This window comes from Nerophis ophidion, linkage group LG22 (genome assembly GCF_033978795.1).
Source record: "Nerophis ophidion isolate RoL-2023_Sa linkage group LG22, RoL_Noph_v1.0, whole genome shotgun sequence".
NCBI lineage: Eukaryota > Metazoa > Chordata > Actinopteri > Syngnathiformes > Syngnathidae > Nerophis > Nerophis ophidion.
Genome location: NC_084632.1, coordinates 10,616,383 through 10,636,382, shown reverse-complemented (window position 1 = coordinate 10,636,382; position 20,000 = coordinate 10,616,383). Strand labels below are relative to the sequence as shown.

At 39.4% G+C, this 20,000-nt stretch overlaps 2 protein-coding genes across 3 annotated transcripts in view; both read right to left on the bottom strand.

The window, feature by feature from the left end:
- Window positions 1-286, bottom strand: part of ect2 (epithelial cell transforming 2) — a 94,851-nt gene extending 94,565 nt beyond the window's left edge. The window contains exon 1 of one of the 2 annotated variants that reach the window (XM_061883256.1): window positions 1-286. This exon is cut by the window's left edge and continues 84 nt beyond it. The gene's annotated coding sequence lies outside the window, so the exon portion shown is untranslated. The other variant, XM_061883257.1, reaches the window with a different exon arrangement.
- Window positions 287-3,211: 2,925 nt separating this feature from the next.
- rfc4 (replication factor C (activator 1) 4) overlaps window positions 3,212-20,000 on the bottom strand; it is a 24,553-nt gene continuing 7,764 nt past the window's right edge. The window contains exons 4-11 of the mRNA XM_061884020.1: window positions 18,613-18,692; window positions 18,388-18,507; window positions 15,763-15,906; window positions 15,572-15,692; window positions 9,799-9,924; window positions 9,360-9,440; window positions 9,050-9,163; window positions 3,212-3,706 (exon numbers count right to left, since the gene is read on the bottom strand). Coding sequence (XP_061740004.1) covers window positions 3,611-3,706; window positions 9,050-9,163; window positions 9,360-9,440; window positions 9,799-9,924; window positions 15,572-15,692; window positions 15,763-15,906; window positions 18,388-18,507; window positions 18,613-18,692 — 882 coding nt within the window. The 3' untranslated portion in view covers window positions 3,212-3,610. The remainder of the gene's footprint in view (window positions 3,707-9,049; window positions 9,164-9,359; window positions 9,441-9,798; window positions 9,925-15,571; window positions 15,693-15,762; window positions 15,907-18,387; window positions 18,508-18,612; window positions 18,693-20,000) is intronic.

The window sequence follows — 20,000 nt, the reverse complement described above, 5'->3', positions numbered from 1 at the left end:
TGTCTAGTTAGCTTAGCTGCCGAGCCAAGTTAGCAGTCTCGCAAACACCTCAAAGCTCACGACCGAGACCGAGCGTCCTTTCCTAAACATTTAATAACTTAAAATCCCCGAAAAGCCCGAGTTCCGCCGCAATTCAGCAGTCTAAATAATACACGTCGACGTGCGGCGCGGTAGTTTGTTGACAATTAACACGACGTCTTCAAGAGTCTCGCCGCTGTGCCATTCCGTTTCAAAAAAGCACGGAAACGTTAGTGCCGAGCGCTGATTGGACAAGAATGGCGAGGAATCCCGGTTGACGTCAGGCAAGGCCGCTGATTGGTCCGTTCATACAAATCAAGACCCGCAGTGTGTGGCCTGCTTTTGGTAGTAGTGGCCGATACCACACATTTTTATATCGACTCGATACGAAGTAATACATGAACAATGTTGCCAATGCCAATACCGATATTTTTTTTCTCTGCAATATTTTTATGGAATGTCATTGAACGATTTTGATTTTAATTTGTTGAATGTGGTTATATGCACAATTAAACAGTGCAAAATTATTTACAAACAAACATATATTTATACTCAATCAACAAGTGGTTGGTGTAACATTATATGCATACAACAAGAAAAAGTATAAAATATTAACTTTTGTTGAATACAAATAAGGTATTTTCCCGGAATTTAACACAACATCACACGTGCAACAAAAAGCACAACACAACAAAATCACATTTATAGTACTGGAACACTAATAAAATATCGATGTCATTTCGCTAGTATTAACCCGATGCGGACACTGCCATAATATTAACAGCACCGATATTTGGATCGATCCTCCACCTCTTATAAAGCAGTGCGCCTGCTTGCACTGGTCACTGCGCAGCCGCAGAGCAGCCATTCTGTACCTGTGATCGTTTTTTAATTTATCCAAAGTATAAAAACGCAACACTTACGTCATTATTTAATGGCTGTACAGCAGTGGTCCCCAAACTTTTTGTATCCGCGGACCGGTCAACGCTTAACAATTTGTCCCGCGGCCCGGGGGGGGGGAGAGGGTCCTTTTTTTTTCTTCTTTGTCATGAATAAGGGACGTTTTTGTCATGAAAAAGGGAGTTGTTTGTGGTTGGTGCACTATTTGTAAGTGTATATTGTGTTTTTTGTGTTGATTTAATAAATAAAATTTTTTTTTATAAAAAATTCTTCTACAGCCCGTGGTTGGGGACAATTTCTGTTATCACGGACTTTGACTTTTTCATTGTAAAATGTATTTTTCTTTTTTTTCTGCAGCTAACGGCTGCAAAAAAGCCGCCAGCCAATCAACGCCCAGAAAAGGTTTATAATTGGTTCACAATTAAACTTTTGTGTTCTTTTTTTTCCACTTACCATGAATTGATTAACGTGGACCCCGACTTAAACAAGTTGAAACACTTATTCGGGTGTTACCATTTAGTGGACAATTGTACGGAATATGTACTGAACTGTGCAATCTACTAATAAAAGTATCAATCAATCAATCAATCAAAAAAGAGTATCTAGTGAAGAATTGGTTAGTTTGTTACACATTTAAAATAAGTGTGTTGTGTTCTGACATATTTTTGTATTATTCAACTATTTTTTTCATCTTCACATCTTCCTAACTGACTGGTAGAAGTTAAAGGAAAGTGAAGTACAATTGTTATGTAGCAGATATTTTGTAATTCATGTTGACCTAAGGGTATAAAAACACTTATTGAAGTTTAATTCAACAACTCTTTTACAATCCATTCTATTTTGTTGTACATAATATTTATAATTTCCATACTCACTTTCACAAGTTATTCTCCTGGAACAGTAATTTTCAAAGTCAGGTACGCGGGCTTCATCTCGTGGTATGCCATATAATAATTTAATTAAATATTCAAACACAGTGTTACTGTTCAAACTGCAAGGTCGGTTTGCATGTTGTGTCCATCACTGACTCAGGATGACTTACTGTTCTTGTAAAACAATGCCATGAATTCATGATTGAAATTAGTTTATATTTTGCCCAGATTCTGTTCTGGGGATTAACTAAAACCCAAGGAAGAAGTTGCAATTCAGTTTTTAAAAGAATCAACCATACTTATGAAAAAGTATCAGTGATGGTCAGTATTTACTTGGTATGATTATCACACATTACTAGTATGGGGTACCGGACTGTCTTATTGTGGCGGTCCGCTCCCTGTATGATCAGTGTCAGAGCTTATTCCGCATTGCCGGCAGTAAGTCGGACACGTTTCCAGTGAGGGTTGGACTCCGCCAAGGCTGTCCTTTGTCACCGATTCTGTTCATAACTTTTATGGACAGAATTTCTAGGCGCAGTCAAGGCGTTGAGGGTTCCGATTTGGTGGCCACGGGATTAGGTCTCTGCTTTTTGCAGATGATGTGGTCCTGATGGCTTCATCTGACCGGGATCTTCAGCTCTCACTGGATCAGTTCGCAACAGAGTGTGAAGCGACAGGGATGAGAATCAGCACCTCCAAGTCCGAGTCAATGGTTCTCGCCCGGAAAAGGGTGGAGTGCCATCTCCGGGTTGGGGAGGAGACCCTGCCCCAAGTGGAGGAGTTCAAGTACCTAGGAGTCGTGTTCACGAGTGGGGGAAGAGTGGATTGTGAGATCGACAGGCGGATCGGTGCGGCGTCTTCAGTAATGCGGACGTTGTATCGATCCGTTGTGGTGAAGAAGGAGCTGAGCCGGAAGGCAAAGCTCTCAATTTACCAGTCAATCTACGTTCCCATTCTCACCTATGGTCATGAGCTTTGGGTCATGACCGAAAGGATAAGATCACGGGTACAAGCGGCCGAAATGAGTTTCCTCCGCCGTGTGGCGGGGCTCTCCCTTAGAGATAGGGTGTGAAGCTCTGCCATCCGGGAGGAACTCAAAGTAAAGCCGTTGCTCCTTCACATCGAGAGGAGCCAGATGAGGTGGTTCGGGCATCTGGTCAGGATGCCACCCGAACGCCTCCCGAGGGAGGTGTTTAGGGCACTTCCAACCGGTAGGAGGCCACGGGGAAGACCCAGGACACGTTGGGAATGCATTATCTCCCGCCTGGCCTGGGAACGCCTCGGGATCCCCCGGGAAGAGCTAGACGAAGTGGCTGGGGAGAGGGAAGTCTGGGTTTCCCTGCTTAGGCTGCTACCCCCGCGACCCGACTTCGGATAAGCGGAAGAAGATGGATGGATGGATGGATGGATACTACAGAACATCATAGCTGTTAAATTTAATGTTAATGACATTGTACGGGGATTGTTTTTTACTTAAATCAACTTTTGCACATCTGTTTCATGGTTTTCATTTGAATGTGAGATATAATGGCTTAACTTAAGCCATTATTGCATGCAGTGACCCAAAAAAAATAATTTTACGTTTTAATTACAAACGACAGGCGTAATATTTGTCAATCACAGTCAGGTTCAGGTGTTTACCCACAGTAGAAGGGTAAAAATGCAGTATACCCTTTGAAAATTAGTATTACATGCAATAGTAGTTACTGAGATTGTTAGAGGTTGTATCCAATAAATAAAGACGCGTTCAATGGATGATTTGACAAATGCTCATCTTAGTCAACATCAGTGTGGAAGATTGTGTTGGTAGCGATGCATATTCAGTTGTTCTGGGGGGCTTGCTGCATGATTGTTGAACATAGACTCAGCAACTGCAGGTATTCATCTGCTCCATCCGACAGGCATTTGTCCACCACCTGAAATAGTAAAGCAGAGGTAATAAAACAGCATTGATTTCATGTACTTCTTATCTTGTGCGGTGGCACAGGATGAAAGACTGAGCCAGATCAGGAAGAAAGTTAGTAGCTAAAGATCAGTCGGTCAATCTAAGGGCCAACAGTGAACATTCACACATCAGCAGGAGTGGTGAACATATATATTTCTAGTGGGAGTTTTCAGAGTGTTTTACGGAGCGGAAGTCTACTGATTTCCCTACACGATACTCATTAAAAGTGAGGGACAAAAATGGTGTCTAGCTGGAAAACAAATACGGTGCAGCCCAGACTTTGGCTCGAGTTTGAAAGGGGAACTTCACTTTTGTTTAAATGCTGACTATCATTTACAATCACTATGTAACAGAACACATTTGTCTTTCTTTTTTATGCATTCTATTTTGTAATATACAGAAAGTATAAGTTGGCTAACAATGCAGCTAGAGGGAGTACGCTATTGCAGTGGTTCTCAAATGGGAGAACACCTACCCCTGCGGGTACTTGAAGGCTTGCCAAGGGGAACGTGATATTTTATAAAAATATTCTAAAAATAGCAACAATTCAAAAATCCTTTATAAATATATTTATTGAATAATACTTCAACAAAATATGAATGTAAGTTCATAAACTGTGAAAAGAAATGCAACAATGCAATATTAATTTTTGTGGACATGTTCCATAAATGTTGATGTTAAAGATTTATCTTTTTGTGAAGAAATGTTTAGAATGAAGTTCCAGAATCCAGATGGATCTCTATTACAATCCCCAAAGAGGGCACTTTAAGTTGATGATTACTTCCATGTGTAGAAATCTTTATTTATAATTGAATCACTTGTTTATTTTTCATCAAGTTTTTAGTTATTTGTATATCTTTTTTCCAAATAGTTCAAGAAAAAACACTACATGTGAGCAATATTTTGCACCCTTATACTATTTATGAAATCAGAAAAGAATGACATAGTGCTGTATTTTACTTCTTTGTCTCTTTTTTTCAACAAAAAATGCTTTGCTCTGATTAGGGGGTTCTTGAATTAAAAAAAAAATGTTCACAGGGGGTACATCACTGAAAAAAGGTTGAGAACCACTGCTCTAGTATCTCTTTTATATTTTTATTCCCATTGTTGCTTTTTATTTTTTATTCTTATTGTAAATTTTCTCTATTTTGTTTCCATTTGAACCCCCATTATTTACTTTTTTTAAATTGATTGCAACGCTGTACACTGCTGATGGAATTTTAATTTTCCTGAAGGAACTCTCCTGAAGGAATCAATAAAGTACTATCTATCTATCTATATATCTATCTAGTGCGCCCATAAAGCCCTCTAAAAACAAAAAAATCCTCCAACAATACTCCATTTACATGTTGTAACCTGAATATTAACCAAGTATTAGCAATATTGATATTGAAAGCATTGCTATTGTTAGAGTTGATTTCCAAGCTAGAATGCATCAACAAAGACAAACGTGTGTTTTCCTCTCACATACATATTTCCCCCCTTTGAAAAAAAAAAACATTTTACTCTTGGTCTCCTATTTGGAAACACTTTGCCTTCCCAATAAAATATGTAAACAGACCAAGATAAATGGATACAACCACAAGAGGAAAGATTAAGCAGCTGGTGAAGAAAAAACCACAGGTTTGAGAAAAGTGACAGAAGGTGACGATGGGGTAAAAGCTAAATGTGACCCCTTTGATGCCTTCAAACAAGACAGCTGCTGTAGAAAAAACAGGCTAAAGAAACCTATAAAATTATTAAATAATAAACATATCAACACCTCTGAGCTAACCTCTAGGAAAAGAACCTGATATGATGCTCTCATCAGGACAAGCAACAAGAAGTGAACATTGCCATGGGGCGTCCAAGCTCCCCCATCTTGTTTGTTGCAGAAACTCTTTAATTGGGCAAAGGCAGATGGTGGAGTATAATCTCTATCAAGCCAAATATTACCAACACTCTAAGGCTAAATGGACATGCTCCAGACAGCATCATTTCCTGTAAGGTTGCTGAAGAGGATTAATCAGCTAATGAAGTGCGTGAGAATGATGCACAAGCCCTCAGAGTCTGGCTCAGGACTGAGGAGTCATATTTAGATTTTATTGCTAAACCAACCGGTCTGTTGCTTTGTGGAACGTAGACAATCAGATAAACACTGAGGAAACAGATGGCTTAACTGGGATTGGTCATAACCAGCTCCCTGTCAGTATAAGGTATTGTTAGGGAAATATTTCCCACCTTTTGAGCAAAATGGAAGGACTTAGAAGTTGTTAGTGTTGCCTTTGGTTTTGCTTGAAAAAGATAAAAACAATGATCTCAATGATGTTTCTTATCTGTATGAACACACACATGAACACACCACAAAATTCGATATAGGATTCTTGGGGCTAATGATTAAATTCGATTCTCGATTCAAAACGATTCTCAATTCAAATCAATACTTTTGAATAACATTGGGTGCCAGTTCAATGACTAACTTCATTCCCCTATAAAAAAAAAAGGAAAACAGCTGTGAAAAATGTCTACATTACTTTAAAGAAAAACTGTTTTTCCATCCATCCATTTTCTACCGCTTATTCCCTTTTGGGGTCACGGGGGCGCTGGCGCCTATCTCAGCTACAATCGGGCGGAAGGCGGGGTACACCCTGGACAAGTCGCCACCTCATCGCAGGGCCAACACAGATAGACAGACAACATTCACACTCACATTCACACACTAGGGCCAATTTAGTGTTGCCAATCAACCTATCCCCAGGTGCATGTCTATGGAAGTGGGAGGAAGCCGGAGTACCCGGAGGGAACCCACGCATTCACGGGGAGAACATGCAAACTCCACACAGAAAGATCCTGGGCCTGGATTTGAACCCAGAACTGCAGGACCTTCGTATTGTGAGGCAGACGCACTAACCCCTCTTCCACCGTGAAGCCAAAGCAGCCAAAAAAAAAACTGTTTTTGTTTATTAAAATTCTACCTAAATGATAGGTATCACACACTTCTCTTTTGTAAAAAAAAACACAAAAAAAAAAAACTGTGTACAGCAGATGCCTGAGTCGCTGGACAGGACAGATGGTAAATGGGTTGTACTTGTATAGGGCTTTTCTACCTTTTTTTTTTTTTTTAAGGAACTCAAAGCGCTTTGACACTATTTCGACATTCACACACTAATGGCGGGAGCTGCCATGCAAGCGCTAACCAGGACCCATCAGGAGCAAGGGTGAAGTGTCTTGCTCAAGGACACAACAGATGTGACTGGGATGGTAGAAGGTGGGGATTGAACAAGGAACCCTCAGATTGCTGGCACGGCCACTCTCCCAACTCTCTCCTTTGAGTCACACATTAAAAGCGTTACTAAAACGGCCTTCTTTCATCTCCGTAATATCGCTAAAATTCGCTCCATTCTGTCCACTAAAGACGCGGAGATCATTATCCATGCGTTTGTTACGTCTCGTCTCGATTACTGTAACGTATTATTTTCGGGTCTCCCCATGTCTAGCATTAAAAGATTACAGTTGGTAAAAAATGCGGCTGCTAGACTTTTGACAAGAACAAGAAAGTTTGATCACATTACGCCTGTACTGGCTCACCTGCACTGGCTTCCTGTGCACTTAAGATGTGACTTTAAGGTTTTACTACTTACGTATAAAATACTACACGGTCTAGCTCCATCCTATCTTGCCGATTGTATTGTACCATATGTCCCGGCAAGAAATTTGCGTTCAAAAGACTCCGGCTTATTAGTGATTCCTAGAGCCCAAAAAAAGTCTGCAGGCTATAGAGCGTTTTCCGTTTGGGCTCCAGTACTTTGGAATGCCCTCCCGGTAACAGTTCGAGATGCTACCTCAGTAGAAGCATTTAAGTCTCACCTTAAAACTCATCTGTATACTCTAGCCTTTAAATAGACCTCCTTTTTAGACCAGTTGATCTGCCGCTTCTTTTCTTTTTTCTCCTATGTCCCCCCTCCCTTGTGGAGGGGGTCCGGTCCGATGACCATGGATGAAGTACTAGCTGTCCAGAGTCGAGATCCAGGATGGACCGCTCGTCGGGACCCAGGATGGACCGCTCGCTTGTGTATCGGTTGGGGACATCTCTACGCTGCTGATCCGCCTCCGCTTGAGATGGTTTCCTGTGGACGGGACTCTCGCTGCTGTCTTGGATCCGCTTTGAACTGAACTCTCGCGGCTGGGTTGGAGCCACTATGGATTGAACTTTCACAGTATCATGTTAGACCCGCTCGACATCCATTGCTTTCGGTCCCCTAGAGGGGGGGGTTGCCCACTTCTGAGGTCCTCTCCAAGGTTTCTCATAGTCAGCATTGTCACTGGCATCCCCCTGGATGCGAATTCTCCCTGCCCACTGGGTGTGAGTTTTCCTTGCCCTTTTGTGGGTTCTTCCGAGGATGTCGTAGCCGTAATGGTTTGTACAGTCCTTTGAGACATTTGTGATTTAGGGCTATATAAATAAACATTGATTGAACTTCGCCACGCCGTCCCCAGATTATATACATTACTATACATATTAATCCCTCTAGTTTAGATAGGATGAACTAGGAGTGGAAATGGGAGCGTGAACAAGAATGTGTGGGTGGCTAACACATACACCAAGTTAACTTTCGGTTTCAATCTTCACCAAGGTAAGGCAGCAAGATGGGGAATAGCATATGTGGAAAGCGGCCATTTTAGGAGAATGCTTCAAACTTTACATGACTCAGTCTTTCTCCAGCACTGGTATTGCTTTTGTTTGTACTTCCATCCATCCATTTTCTACCGCTTATTCCCTTTTGGGGTCGCGGGGGGTGCTGGTACTTACTAATATATATTATACACATTGTTAATCTTCAATACCAGGCACCTGTCATTATTAGGACAGCCTTAGAATAAAATAATCTGGGAGGACTCTTCCCAATAGTATGCTGATTCCAATTTACCAATGTCCTTTCATCCACTTTAAGCAAGTTGGACAAGATGGAAAACTCTAGGATGGTCGGACCTAAACTTTCTACTCGAAAGCTTCTAAACATGAAAGGAAAGTTTTATGGTGTCAAAAGTGGAGCAGAAAAAATATCCCAGTGCCGGCAGGACAGGACTCATTCTGTGGAAGATTCCGGAAGCCTCCCTTAGTTTCCTTCCGATACATCTACATCTCTATGATTCCCTCTTGGCCACTTTGGAACAAAGACAAGCTACTGTGGGGGAGGAAGAACTACACTACCTTATACTACTATCCGGAACACTCCTTATCAGCCCCAAAAGTTGATGTTCAATGTTTCAGTGAAACCATACCAAACCAAACCAATGAACTTTTATCATGTTTATGATAATTCACTTTACCTACCGCCATTTTTTCAGCAATGACAGACTTGTGTTTGTCACTTAATTCGTGCTCCATAATGCAGTCATGAAGTTGATTCAGGATCTGCGTGGCTGCGTAACCTTCATCCACCATGTTCTGGTAAAAATAAAGAAAAGAAACATTTTGTAATAAGACACGAGGTCTCCTCCTGTTTGGAGGCAGGTGCCACTCTCTCCCTGAACTGGGAAATTTTCTCCAGGGTACAGAGATAGAAACGATATCTTGATTTTTCCGTACATCTTATACGTATGGGAAAATTGACAATTAAAAATCTTTGAAGTTTTGGACGTACCTTGATTGCGACCTCAAGTTTCTCAAATGTTCCTTTAAAGCAGACCTCAAGCAAACTGTCGATCATCTCGGCAGGGACAACCTGCAGCAATGAAATGTTCATCATTTTTGTAAAACGACATATGTTTAATAGTGATGTTATTACGTATTTGTACATTTTGGTCGTGGCAAACAAGAGTGCTGCAAAACAGAACAAAGACATTGGTCCTACGTCTCACAAAATATGAGCTCTGTCACAAAACCAAGTTTTGTTTTGAAAACAAATCGTAATCCTTGAAAGGAATCATAGATTGTGTCTGTAAAAATATTGTGTTGGACTTTAGAGACTGCATTGTACTTCTTAAAGCAAGATTTATTTGCAGACTTAGAGTTCATAACGGCACTCTGTCTCACTTTGAGTGAGAAAAAGAAGAACATGGAAAAAAAAAATCATATCTCACCCCAGCTATTTCAATGACAGAAGCTTCTGTTATCTCATTATCCACATTGAGACGAGCGGCACTCTGAAGGAAGGTGATGGCTTTCCGCAGGTCTCCCTCTGACACCTTGACCAATGCTGATATACTCTAGATCATGCATCAAACAAAATCACAAACCATTACACCCTGGTACAAACATATACACCCTTTTATCATTGAATGATGAAAGGGTGATTCAGGTTTACGGCTATTAAACAGGACACATACTTGACTAGGGTTGTCACCATATCAGAAATGTATATACCAGGACACCACAACGCCTGCCAGAAATAATAAATCACCTAAATACATGTTATTTGTTACGCACTTTTTATTAAAATAAATCTTAAAGGGGAACATTATCACCAAACCTATGCAAGCGTCAATATATACCTTGATGTTGCAGAAAAAAGACCATGTATTTTTTTAACCGATTTCCGAACTCTGGATGGGTGAATTTTGGCGAACTAAACGCATTTCTGTTTATCAGTCTTGTAGCGATGATGTCAGAACGTGACGTCACCGAGGTAATACACCCGCCATTTTCATTTTCACATTACAAACACCGGGTCTAAGCTCTGTTATTTTCCGTTTTTTCGACTATTTTTTGGAACCTTGGAGACATCATGCCTCGTCGGTGTGTTGTCGGAGGGTGTAACAACACTAACAGGGAGGGATTCAAGTTGCACCACTGGCAAGAAATCTGCCGCCAGACCCCCATGGAATGTACCAAAGTGTCTTCACATTTGACCGGCGATGCTAAGACAGACATGGCACAGAGATGTATGGATAACCTGCAGATGCATTTGTAACAATTAAGTCCACAAAATCACTAAGGTGAGTTTTTTTGATGTTGTTGACTTATGTGCTAATCAGACATATTTGGTCGCAGCATGACTGCCAGCTAATCGATGCTAACATGCTATGCTAATCGATGCTAACATGCTATTTACGCTAGCTGTATGTACATTTGAAACTACATACCCACATTTAATGCTAAACAAACACTTACCAATCAACGGATTTAAGTTGCTCCAGTGTCACAAGATGCAAAAGTCCTGATCGTTTGGTCCGCACATTTTACCGGCGATGCTAATAAGGCAGCCATGCTATGGGCCACTTCATTAGGTACACCCATGCTATGGCCGAATAGCTTCAGTTTCTTTTTCAATTTCATTTTCGCAATCTGCCTCCATACTCCGACCCTCTGTTTCAAAACATGCGTAATCTGTTGAATCGCTTAAGCCGCTGAAATCCGAGTCTGAATCCGAGCTAATGTCGCTATATCTTGCTGTGGTAACCGCCATGTTCTTTGTATTGGCAGCACTGTATGACGTCACAGGGAAATGGACAGTCGCATCGCAAATAGCGAAAATCAAGAACTTTAAAGCTTTTTTTTCAGGATATTCCGGGAGGTGTAAAATTTTGAAAATAACTTCGAAAAATAAAACAAGCCACTGGGAAATTATTTTTATTGTTTCTAACCCTTTTGAAATTCTGATAATGTTCCCCTTTAAAGTGCTATGGTACAAACCAATATTTAAAACAATAAAAGCTTAGCCATTAAAACAGATAAAATACTAAAGCTAAAATTATCAGTAAGAAAACACACACTGAAAAAGTGGGTTTTCTAAAACTGTGTCTATTTATTTTAGTAATTAAAACAAAATTACTTGGTCAACAAATGTCAATGTGTTTGTATGTACTTTTTGAACACATTGACGATAAGATCATTTGCTGCCAAGAGATAACTAACCAGTGGCCTCCTGGTATATAAAAACAAACAATCCTGTGCTTATTCATATGTTCATAAATAACAACAATAGTCAACTATTTTAAATGAAAAAATGAACAGCAGTGGCGTGGAGCCTTAAAGCCTATCAAACAAACAATATTGTTCTTAATATTCTTTCAATATGGTGGTAGTGTGACACCATACAATTTGTAATGAAAAAGGCTAAGAAAAAGGCTACAACGTATGTATAGACAAATATTTATTTTTTTATTTTTCATAAGTATCAACATTCTAGCTTTTTCTCATTATGCCTTTTTGCTCTATTTTCCTCATTTTTTATTTTTAGAGCATTTAATTTCAACCATTTGTCATGGAGCCTCAAAAAAGAGCTACTTTCCTCAAGTGCCCCCCTGGTCACACTTTAAATAACATTGATTTAAGTATTTCCCAAAGAAAGTGTTGCCAAATGACAGAACAGTGTCCAAAACTATGTCGTCTCAGCATAATGGAGGTTGTTGTTAAAGTTGTGTTGCAACAATGTTGAACAGATTTTTGCACGCATTATACATGGTAGTAACACTGCCTGTCAGGCTTATGGAGGCGGATCTCTGCTCTGACTTGCTTTAATGACTACTAGTATGTGAGTACAGAATAAATGCAAGATGCAAGACACACTCTTCTCTTTCACTCATAATGCATACAGTACATTGCCACCACAGATCCCCTCTCCTACATCTTTTATTCTCAGGTAAAGCAGCTACCGCAGGAGTTAGGATGCATATAGTCACAGTTCCATAATAATTTGTCTTTGAGTAAGGGCGATATGGAAGCGCAAAATCCATATTTGTGGCCGGCTAACACAAAAAAACTTATGGGAAACGTTGGTTTATTTTTTAAGACAGCAGGGCTGCTCACATGGCAAAAAGAGGAAAATATGTACAATCTTCGGTAGTAAAATAAAAAGCAGGTATTTTTTCAGTCTTTGTATCAAAGTATTGATCCTTTTGACAACTCCCATACTTTCTGTATATGTGCTAGTGATTATCAGGCTGCATTACACTTTGTCTGTCGGCCCATTTCTCACCACCAAAGTACCCAAATCCTGTCTCCACCGGTCTCAGACACTGTTGGTCCAATGATTGGTGGTTAAGTCTTAGTCATTACAGTGTGTTCTATCACAAACACTGTCTATTACGGAACTTGTGTTGAGTTAACTTTAGAGTATATAAAACACTGTTTATATATATATATATATATATGTTTGCTACGTATATCACAGCTTGATTAGTTTACCCTTAAAAAGACATTTCATTTTACGGATGTTGAAATAAACCAATAAAACAACATTGAAAACAATTGATACATTTTTTTAAGTGGATAAACTTAATAAATCAGCAGGGGGCAAAATCAGGGTGTCTGCAGGTTTGAACATGTCAAATTTAAGACTATTTTAAGAAAATCTTGAAAATAATTTTGAAGACATTTTAACATCCATTCGCACAAAAAATAAAACGACAAATTAAAATAGGAGGTCCATAATGAATTGTAAGTATATGAATTCGTTCACTGCTCTTTCACATTGGAAAACAAAAATGGTTAAACTACCTAAATACACCAGGAGCTTCTCTAGTTTAAACTAGTTGGAAAAAATATTAACAAACATCGTAACAGCCAATTTTCAGATTTGCCATAGAAGTGTTTTCTTGAAAAAGGAGCAGTGTGCTTCATATCAATTGTTTTCATGTAACATCAACATCAGCAATGGTAGAGGACAGTATTGTCTGTGAAAGATAACGTTAGCATCCCTGCTAAAGCTAAATGGTTAACTTTGGCAATGTTTTATTCGGCTGTTAAAATTGAGCAAACCGATAAAAACATCTACAGTACTATTGTATCTGCACAAAGTTGTGAAAAACAGTGTGGGCAGACAGAGTGATTGTCTAAAAAGAAGGAAGGCGAATATTGATTGCAATCCTCAAACAGAATTTGGATGTGAATAATGTGGATAACATTCAAATGTGCTGAGCTCATTTTGTATTTTGTGAGTATGGATACATTTTTACCTCTTTTTTGAAAACATATTACCGGTACAAGGATTAGTTTTTATTTAAACATGATAAGATGACATTAGCAAATCTCAATTGCTTTCCTAAGCTCGCAATAAGATGAGTGTAAACACAAAACAGGCAACCGCTTTTAATGTCGATTTCTGTATAAACTTGGAGAAAAGATTAAGCACGAGAAGCTAACCTGAAATTATTGGAACAAATAATAGAAATAATAAAAGAGAATTATGTTTTTGATATATAGTTCTACTGCAGAGTACACTACTACCACAGAAAAATTAGCGTATGCTTACTGTATGTAATAGTATGATTTCACTACTAAACATCTCATAGTGATCTCCTTCGGCAATTGGCGCCACTTAACCCACATAACACTCCTTTAAGGGGTTACGTTTATCTTTGTAAAGTTGTGCAAGTGTCTGTGGTGTTTCAGCATATTTTGACACAGACTTATCCGGGATTTTTTACTTTTACATTATCATTCCATTCACTTTCACCGCCATGTTTACAAACGCTTCCCTCCTCGATGGCAGCACATCTGGGTACTAAACACTTTATTAGTTTCCATCCACCGGCTTCAACCATTCACTAAATTGATCGTTCAAGAAACACAAATCATTTAACTTTTACTTTGCTGTGGGCTTTCGTTAAATTTTCTCCGCTGTTATGCTTAGTTGTAACAACACGCCGCTGCGCGCACAGCACACTGGCTGGTGGTGTTCGATAAATTCTGACGGGTCAGCATACAGTGGGGCAAAAAAGTATTTAGTCAGCCACCGACTGTGCAAGTTCTCCCACTTAAAATGATGACAGAGGTCTGTAATTTTCATCATAAGTAGACTTCAACTGTGGGAGACAGAATGTGAAAAAAAATGCAGGAATTTTAAAGAATTTATTTGTAATTTATGGTGGTAAATAAGTATTAGGTCAACCATTCAAAGCTCACAGTGCTGGAAGGAGGTTTTGGCTCAAAATCTCACGATACATGGCCCCATTCATTCTTTCCTTAACACGGATCAATTGTCCTGTCCCCTTAGCAGAAAAATAGCCCCAAAGCACTAGGTTTCCACCCCCATGCTTCACAGTAGGTGTGGTGTTCTTGGGATGCAACTCAGTATTCTTCTTCCTCCAAACACAACTAGTTGAGTTTATACCAAAAAGTTCTATTTTGGTTTCATCTGACCACATGACATTCTACCAATCCTTTGCAGTATCATCCATGTATCCGTTTTAGTATAAACTCAACTTGTCGTGTTTGGAGGAAGAAGAATACTGAGTTGCATCCCAAGAACACCACACCTACTGTGAAGCATGGGGGTGGAAACATCATGCTTTGGGGCTGTTTTTCTGCTAAGGGGACAGGACGATTGATGCGTGTTAAGGAAAGAATGAATGGGGCCATGTATCGTGAGATTTTGAGCCAAAACCTCCTTCCATCAGTGAGAGCTTTGAATGGTTGACCAAATATTTATTTTCCACCATAATTTACAAATAAATTCTTTAAAATTCCTACAATCTGAACTCCTGGATTTTTTTTCTTCACATTCTGTCTCTCACAGTTGAAGTGTACCTATGATGAAAATTACAGACCTCTGTCATCATTTTAAGTGGGAGAACTTGCACAATCGGTGGCTAACTAATTACTTTGTTTCCCCACCATAGGTCTACTTTAGTTCCGTTTTGTTGTTACGTTTTAGCGTCTTAAAAAATTTAAACATTTCAAAGCAAGACTGAAGTTTATGCATTTTTTAAAGAAAAGTAACGTCAATAGATTTTTAAGACCTTTCAAAATCATATTTAAGACCTTTCATGAGATTTTAGGAGAATTGTAGACATTTTAAAGCTATATATTCAAATTATTGCATTTAAGACTTTTTTTAAACTTTTTAAGACGCCGTGGATACCCTGAAAATACTTTTTTTCCTCACAGTTCAGATTAAAAATATACTTGTACCTCTTTTGTGTATTTGAGTTTCTCCTTCTCACAGATATCCAGCAGACGCTTCTCTTGGATCTGATTGGCAAGGAGTTTAAAACGGAACTTGGAACATCTGGAAGTTAAGGGTTCAATGATCCTACAGGAGAAAAAGACAAGGATTAAAAAAAGAGTTGATGTTGTAATTGGCCGTGTTGAAGTGTGCCCACCTGCTGATGTAGTTGCAAATGAGACAGAATCGTGTGGTGCGAGACTCTTTTTCCATGGTTCTTCTAAGGGCAGCCTGTGCTGGCGCCGTCATGGAGTCAGCCTCGTCCAGGATGATGATCTTAAAAGGAGGACATGGCTTCCCGCTACAAATAGAGCACACATGACTTATTAAATAAACCTCACATAGCTCAAATCACTGCATAAAGGGTCGACAAAAAAGAATGGACACATGCTTGTTTGGCATACAGAGTATATACATGCCCAATACCCATGTAGGGTATTGGGCATGAATAACTTACATTTTTTGGTTCTTGCTGTTTTACTCTAATGTACATCCATCCATCCATCCATTTTCTACCGCTTATTCCCTTTTGGGGTCGCGGGGGGCGCTGGCGCCTATCTCAGCTACAATCGGGCGGAAGGCGGGGTACACCCTGGACAAGTCGCCACCTCATCACAGGGCCAACACAGATAGACAGACAACATTCACACTCACATTCACATACTAGGGCCAATTTAGTGTTGCCAATCAACCTATCCCCAGGTGCATGTCTTTGGAAGTGGGAGGAAGCCGGAGTACCCGGAGGGAACCCACGCATTCACGGGGAGAACATGCAAACTCCACACAGAAAGATCCCGAGCCTGGATTTGAACCCAGGACTGCAGGACCTTTGTATTGTGAGGCAGACGCACTAACCTCTCTTCCACCGTGAAGCCCCTAATGTACATCTTCAGTGATTTTTTTTTTTAAAACAACAAAGTCAAACAGTTATGTTAAAAAATGAAGACATGCTATGGTGTAATTGTTCTACTTCTCAACCACTGCACCTCCAAAAAAATGTGTCAAATCACACTGACTGTCTTGCTATTATGTTTCTGAAATATACCACATGGTGGCGCTCTCATTAAACCCAAAAGAACCACAGCTGTAACTCAGAATGAAGAATTCTTTAAAAAAATCACACAGAAATAGAGGACATACCTTTCAGGGACTGACAAACACATCCTTGTAAAATTGGATTGGTAGAAAAACATGGTCGCCATCAAGCAAAACGTGTAGCAAACTGACTGTCTACGAGTAATTATTAGGGGCATTCTAATCAAAGTGTTATGCTGCCGATTCTGATACCAACCAACCGTTTTAATTTTCCTGAAGGAACTCTCCTGAAGTAATAAATAAAGTACTATCTATCTATCCATCCATGAGTGAGATCGACCGATACCGACCAAATGGATTAACTGTAAAAATCAATCACAATTATATCTGGAAAAAAAACACAGAAAGGCAGAGTAACGATATCAACGCAATATTTCAACTAGTTCCTTATTCTCTTTTATTACATAAAATGATTTGAACAAAAAAACAATATTAAACTATAATCAAACAAAGGGAAAAACATTATTTACAACTCTTTTGAATCCTTATGGTTTTTACCCTCAAAGTCGTCTGGTGCCCAGGGAATTATTCCTGGAGTTTTTAAACAATGAATACGACAAAAAAACAAGTACAATAATAATAAACATATTACGCTAAACACTCTAATATTGAACATTCACTGATATTACCTTTGGTATAGACACCATCAATGTATGAATAATCCAGCCTGCTCTTACATGTTGTTTACTGACTGCGACAATGTTGACACAATAACAGTTGTAACGCAGTTTTTTACATTTCTTAAACTTTACTAAACACTTATTTCTTGTTTTTCAAGCTATCTTAGCGATGAGCATGCCTTCTTGTCTACTTTTGCTTGTAACCTAGTTGATGTGTAGTGAAGTGAATTATATAGCGCTATTTTTCTAGTGACTCAAAGCGCTTTACATTGTGAAACCCAATATCTAATATTAGATTTAAACCAGTGTGGGTGGCACTGGGAGCAGGTGGGTAAAGTGTCTTGCCCAAGGACAAAAGGGCAGTGACTAGGATGGCGGAAGCGGGGATTGAACCTGCAACCCTCAAGTTGCTGGCACGGCCGATCTACCAACCGAGCTATGTATATGTTTTATGTTTATTTGCCACAGTGGAGGTGATGATTATTAACTAAGGGGAGCGGCTCCACACTGTGTATGTACATGCTGTAGTCCCCTCTGTCAGCCAGGGTCCAAAAGTACATAAAGTATCAAAGTTGAAGTACCAATGATTGTCACACACATACTAGATGTGGCGAAATTATTTTCTGCATTTGACCCATCACCCTTGATCACCCCCTGGGAGGTGAGGGGAGCAGTGGGCAGCAGCGGTGCCGCGCCCGGGAATCATTTATGGTGATTTAACCCCCAATTCCAAACCTTAATGCTGAGTGCCAAGCAGGGAAGTAATGGGTCCCATTTTTATAGTCTTTGGTAAGACTCGGCCGGGATTCGAACTTACGACCTACCGATCTCATGGCAGACACTCTAACCACTAATCCACTGAGTGGGATCAACTTTTGTAATCAACATTTAAATGAATTAAAACATTAATTAGCTTTGGTCGTTCACGGAAATCAATCGATGTACAAACTAGTGCACTCGGCCGATTGTTGTTTTTAAAAATAATAAAAATGTACAATCAGTCTACCAAATAAACTAAGATGTCATTCATGCCATGAAGAGAGATTGTTGAAGAAGGGATCACTCACTCTGGCCGAGACCCGGCGACAGTGAGCTGAGCAAAGTTTTTGACCTTCTCTCTGACGACCTGAATTCCTCTTTCGTCTGAGGCATTGAGCTCCAGCACCCTCTGCTTGTACAGTTCTGGACTGGATGGAAAAGAGTGAAGGTAGGTGAGGAAAATCCACCAACAATGACTGATGAACTTCAATATTGGCGTCACTGACTCCCAAAGATCCATTCAAACCTCTCACCCATAAAGTTCCCTAGCAGCAGCCAATATGGTCGACGTCTTTCCTGTGCCAGGTGGACCATAGAAGAGCAAATTCGGGAGCTGAGTGGGATAAAAACCCAATCATACATGAAGCAACTGCTGCAAAATATCATGACTTGATTCCAATAAATGAAATACATTATATTTATGGCGCTTGTCAGTTTGGTGATGTGCACAAAATGGAAAAAAGTGATCATGGTTTAGTGTATTTGAACATGGTTACCAAAGAATCAAGGAACATCACTTTTGCACAACGGAACATGTGTAAAATGTGTACAATATAAATGATGTTCAAGTGCTGACTTATTTTGTTTTCATGGATAAATTCTCCAGAGTTGATGGGACGCAATCATCCCCTGGAACAGTGGTTCTCAACCTTTTTTCAGTGATGTACCCCCTATGAACATTTTTTTAATTCACGTACCACCTAATCAGAGCAAAGCATTTTTGGTTGAAAAAAAGAGATAAAGAAGTAAAATACAACACTATGTCATCCGTTTCTGATTTATTAAATTGTATAAAAGTGCCAAATATTGCTCATTTGTAGTAGTCTTTCTTGAACTATTCAGAAAAAAATATATAAAAATAACTAAAAACTTGTTGAAAAATAAACAAGTGATTCAATTATAAATAAAGATTTCAACACATAGAAGTAATCAACTTAAAGTGCCCTCTTTGGGGATTGTAATAGAGATCCATCTGGATTCATCAACTTAATTCTAAACATTTCTTCACAAAAAAAGACATCTTTAACATCAATATTTATGGAACATGTCCACAAAAAATCTACCTGTCAACACTGTATAATGCACTGTTGCATTTCTTTTCACAGTTTAGTATATTTTGTTGAAGTATTATTCAACAAATAAAAGATTTTTGAATTGTTGCTATTTTTAGAATATTTTTAAAAAATCTCACGTACCCCTTGGTATACCTTCAAGTAACCCCAGGGGTACGCGTACCCCCATTTGAGAACCACTGCTCTAGAAGGCCGTCATAAATATCGGTTTGTTCCTTTTACTTTATTTACAATAAATAAACCGATCATCGACGTTTACTTATGTCTGAATTGCAATGCATCTAAAAATCGATTATTTCCTCCACCTCTTCGGGTCCTGTCCACTGTGACAGCACGCATGCAAACAATAAGAAAGCCACGAGAGGGACTATTGCAGGGACTATTCTTGGGTATTTGGGAATATTCCACTCGTTGTTTGTTTTTGTCTTGTAACAGTAGAAAATACAGCGGCAAAATAAAAAAACAAGCTGTGAGCCGCAAATGGCCCTTTTGGAGACCCATGCCAGGGCCGGAACAGGTGAATTAGTGGCACTCCCCTTAGAAAAATGTTCACACGTTTTTTTAAATCA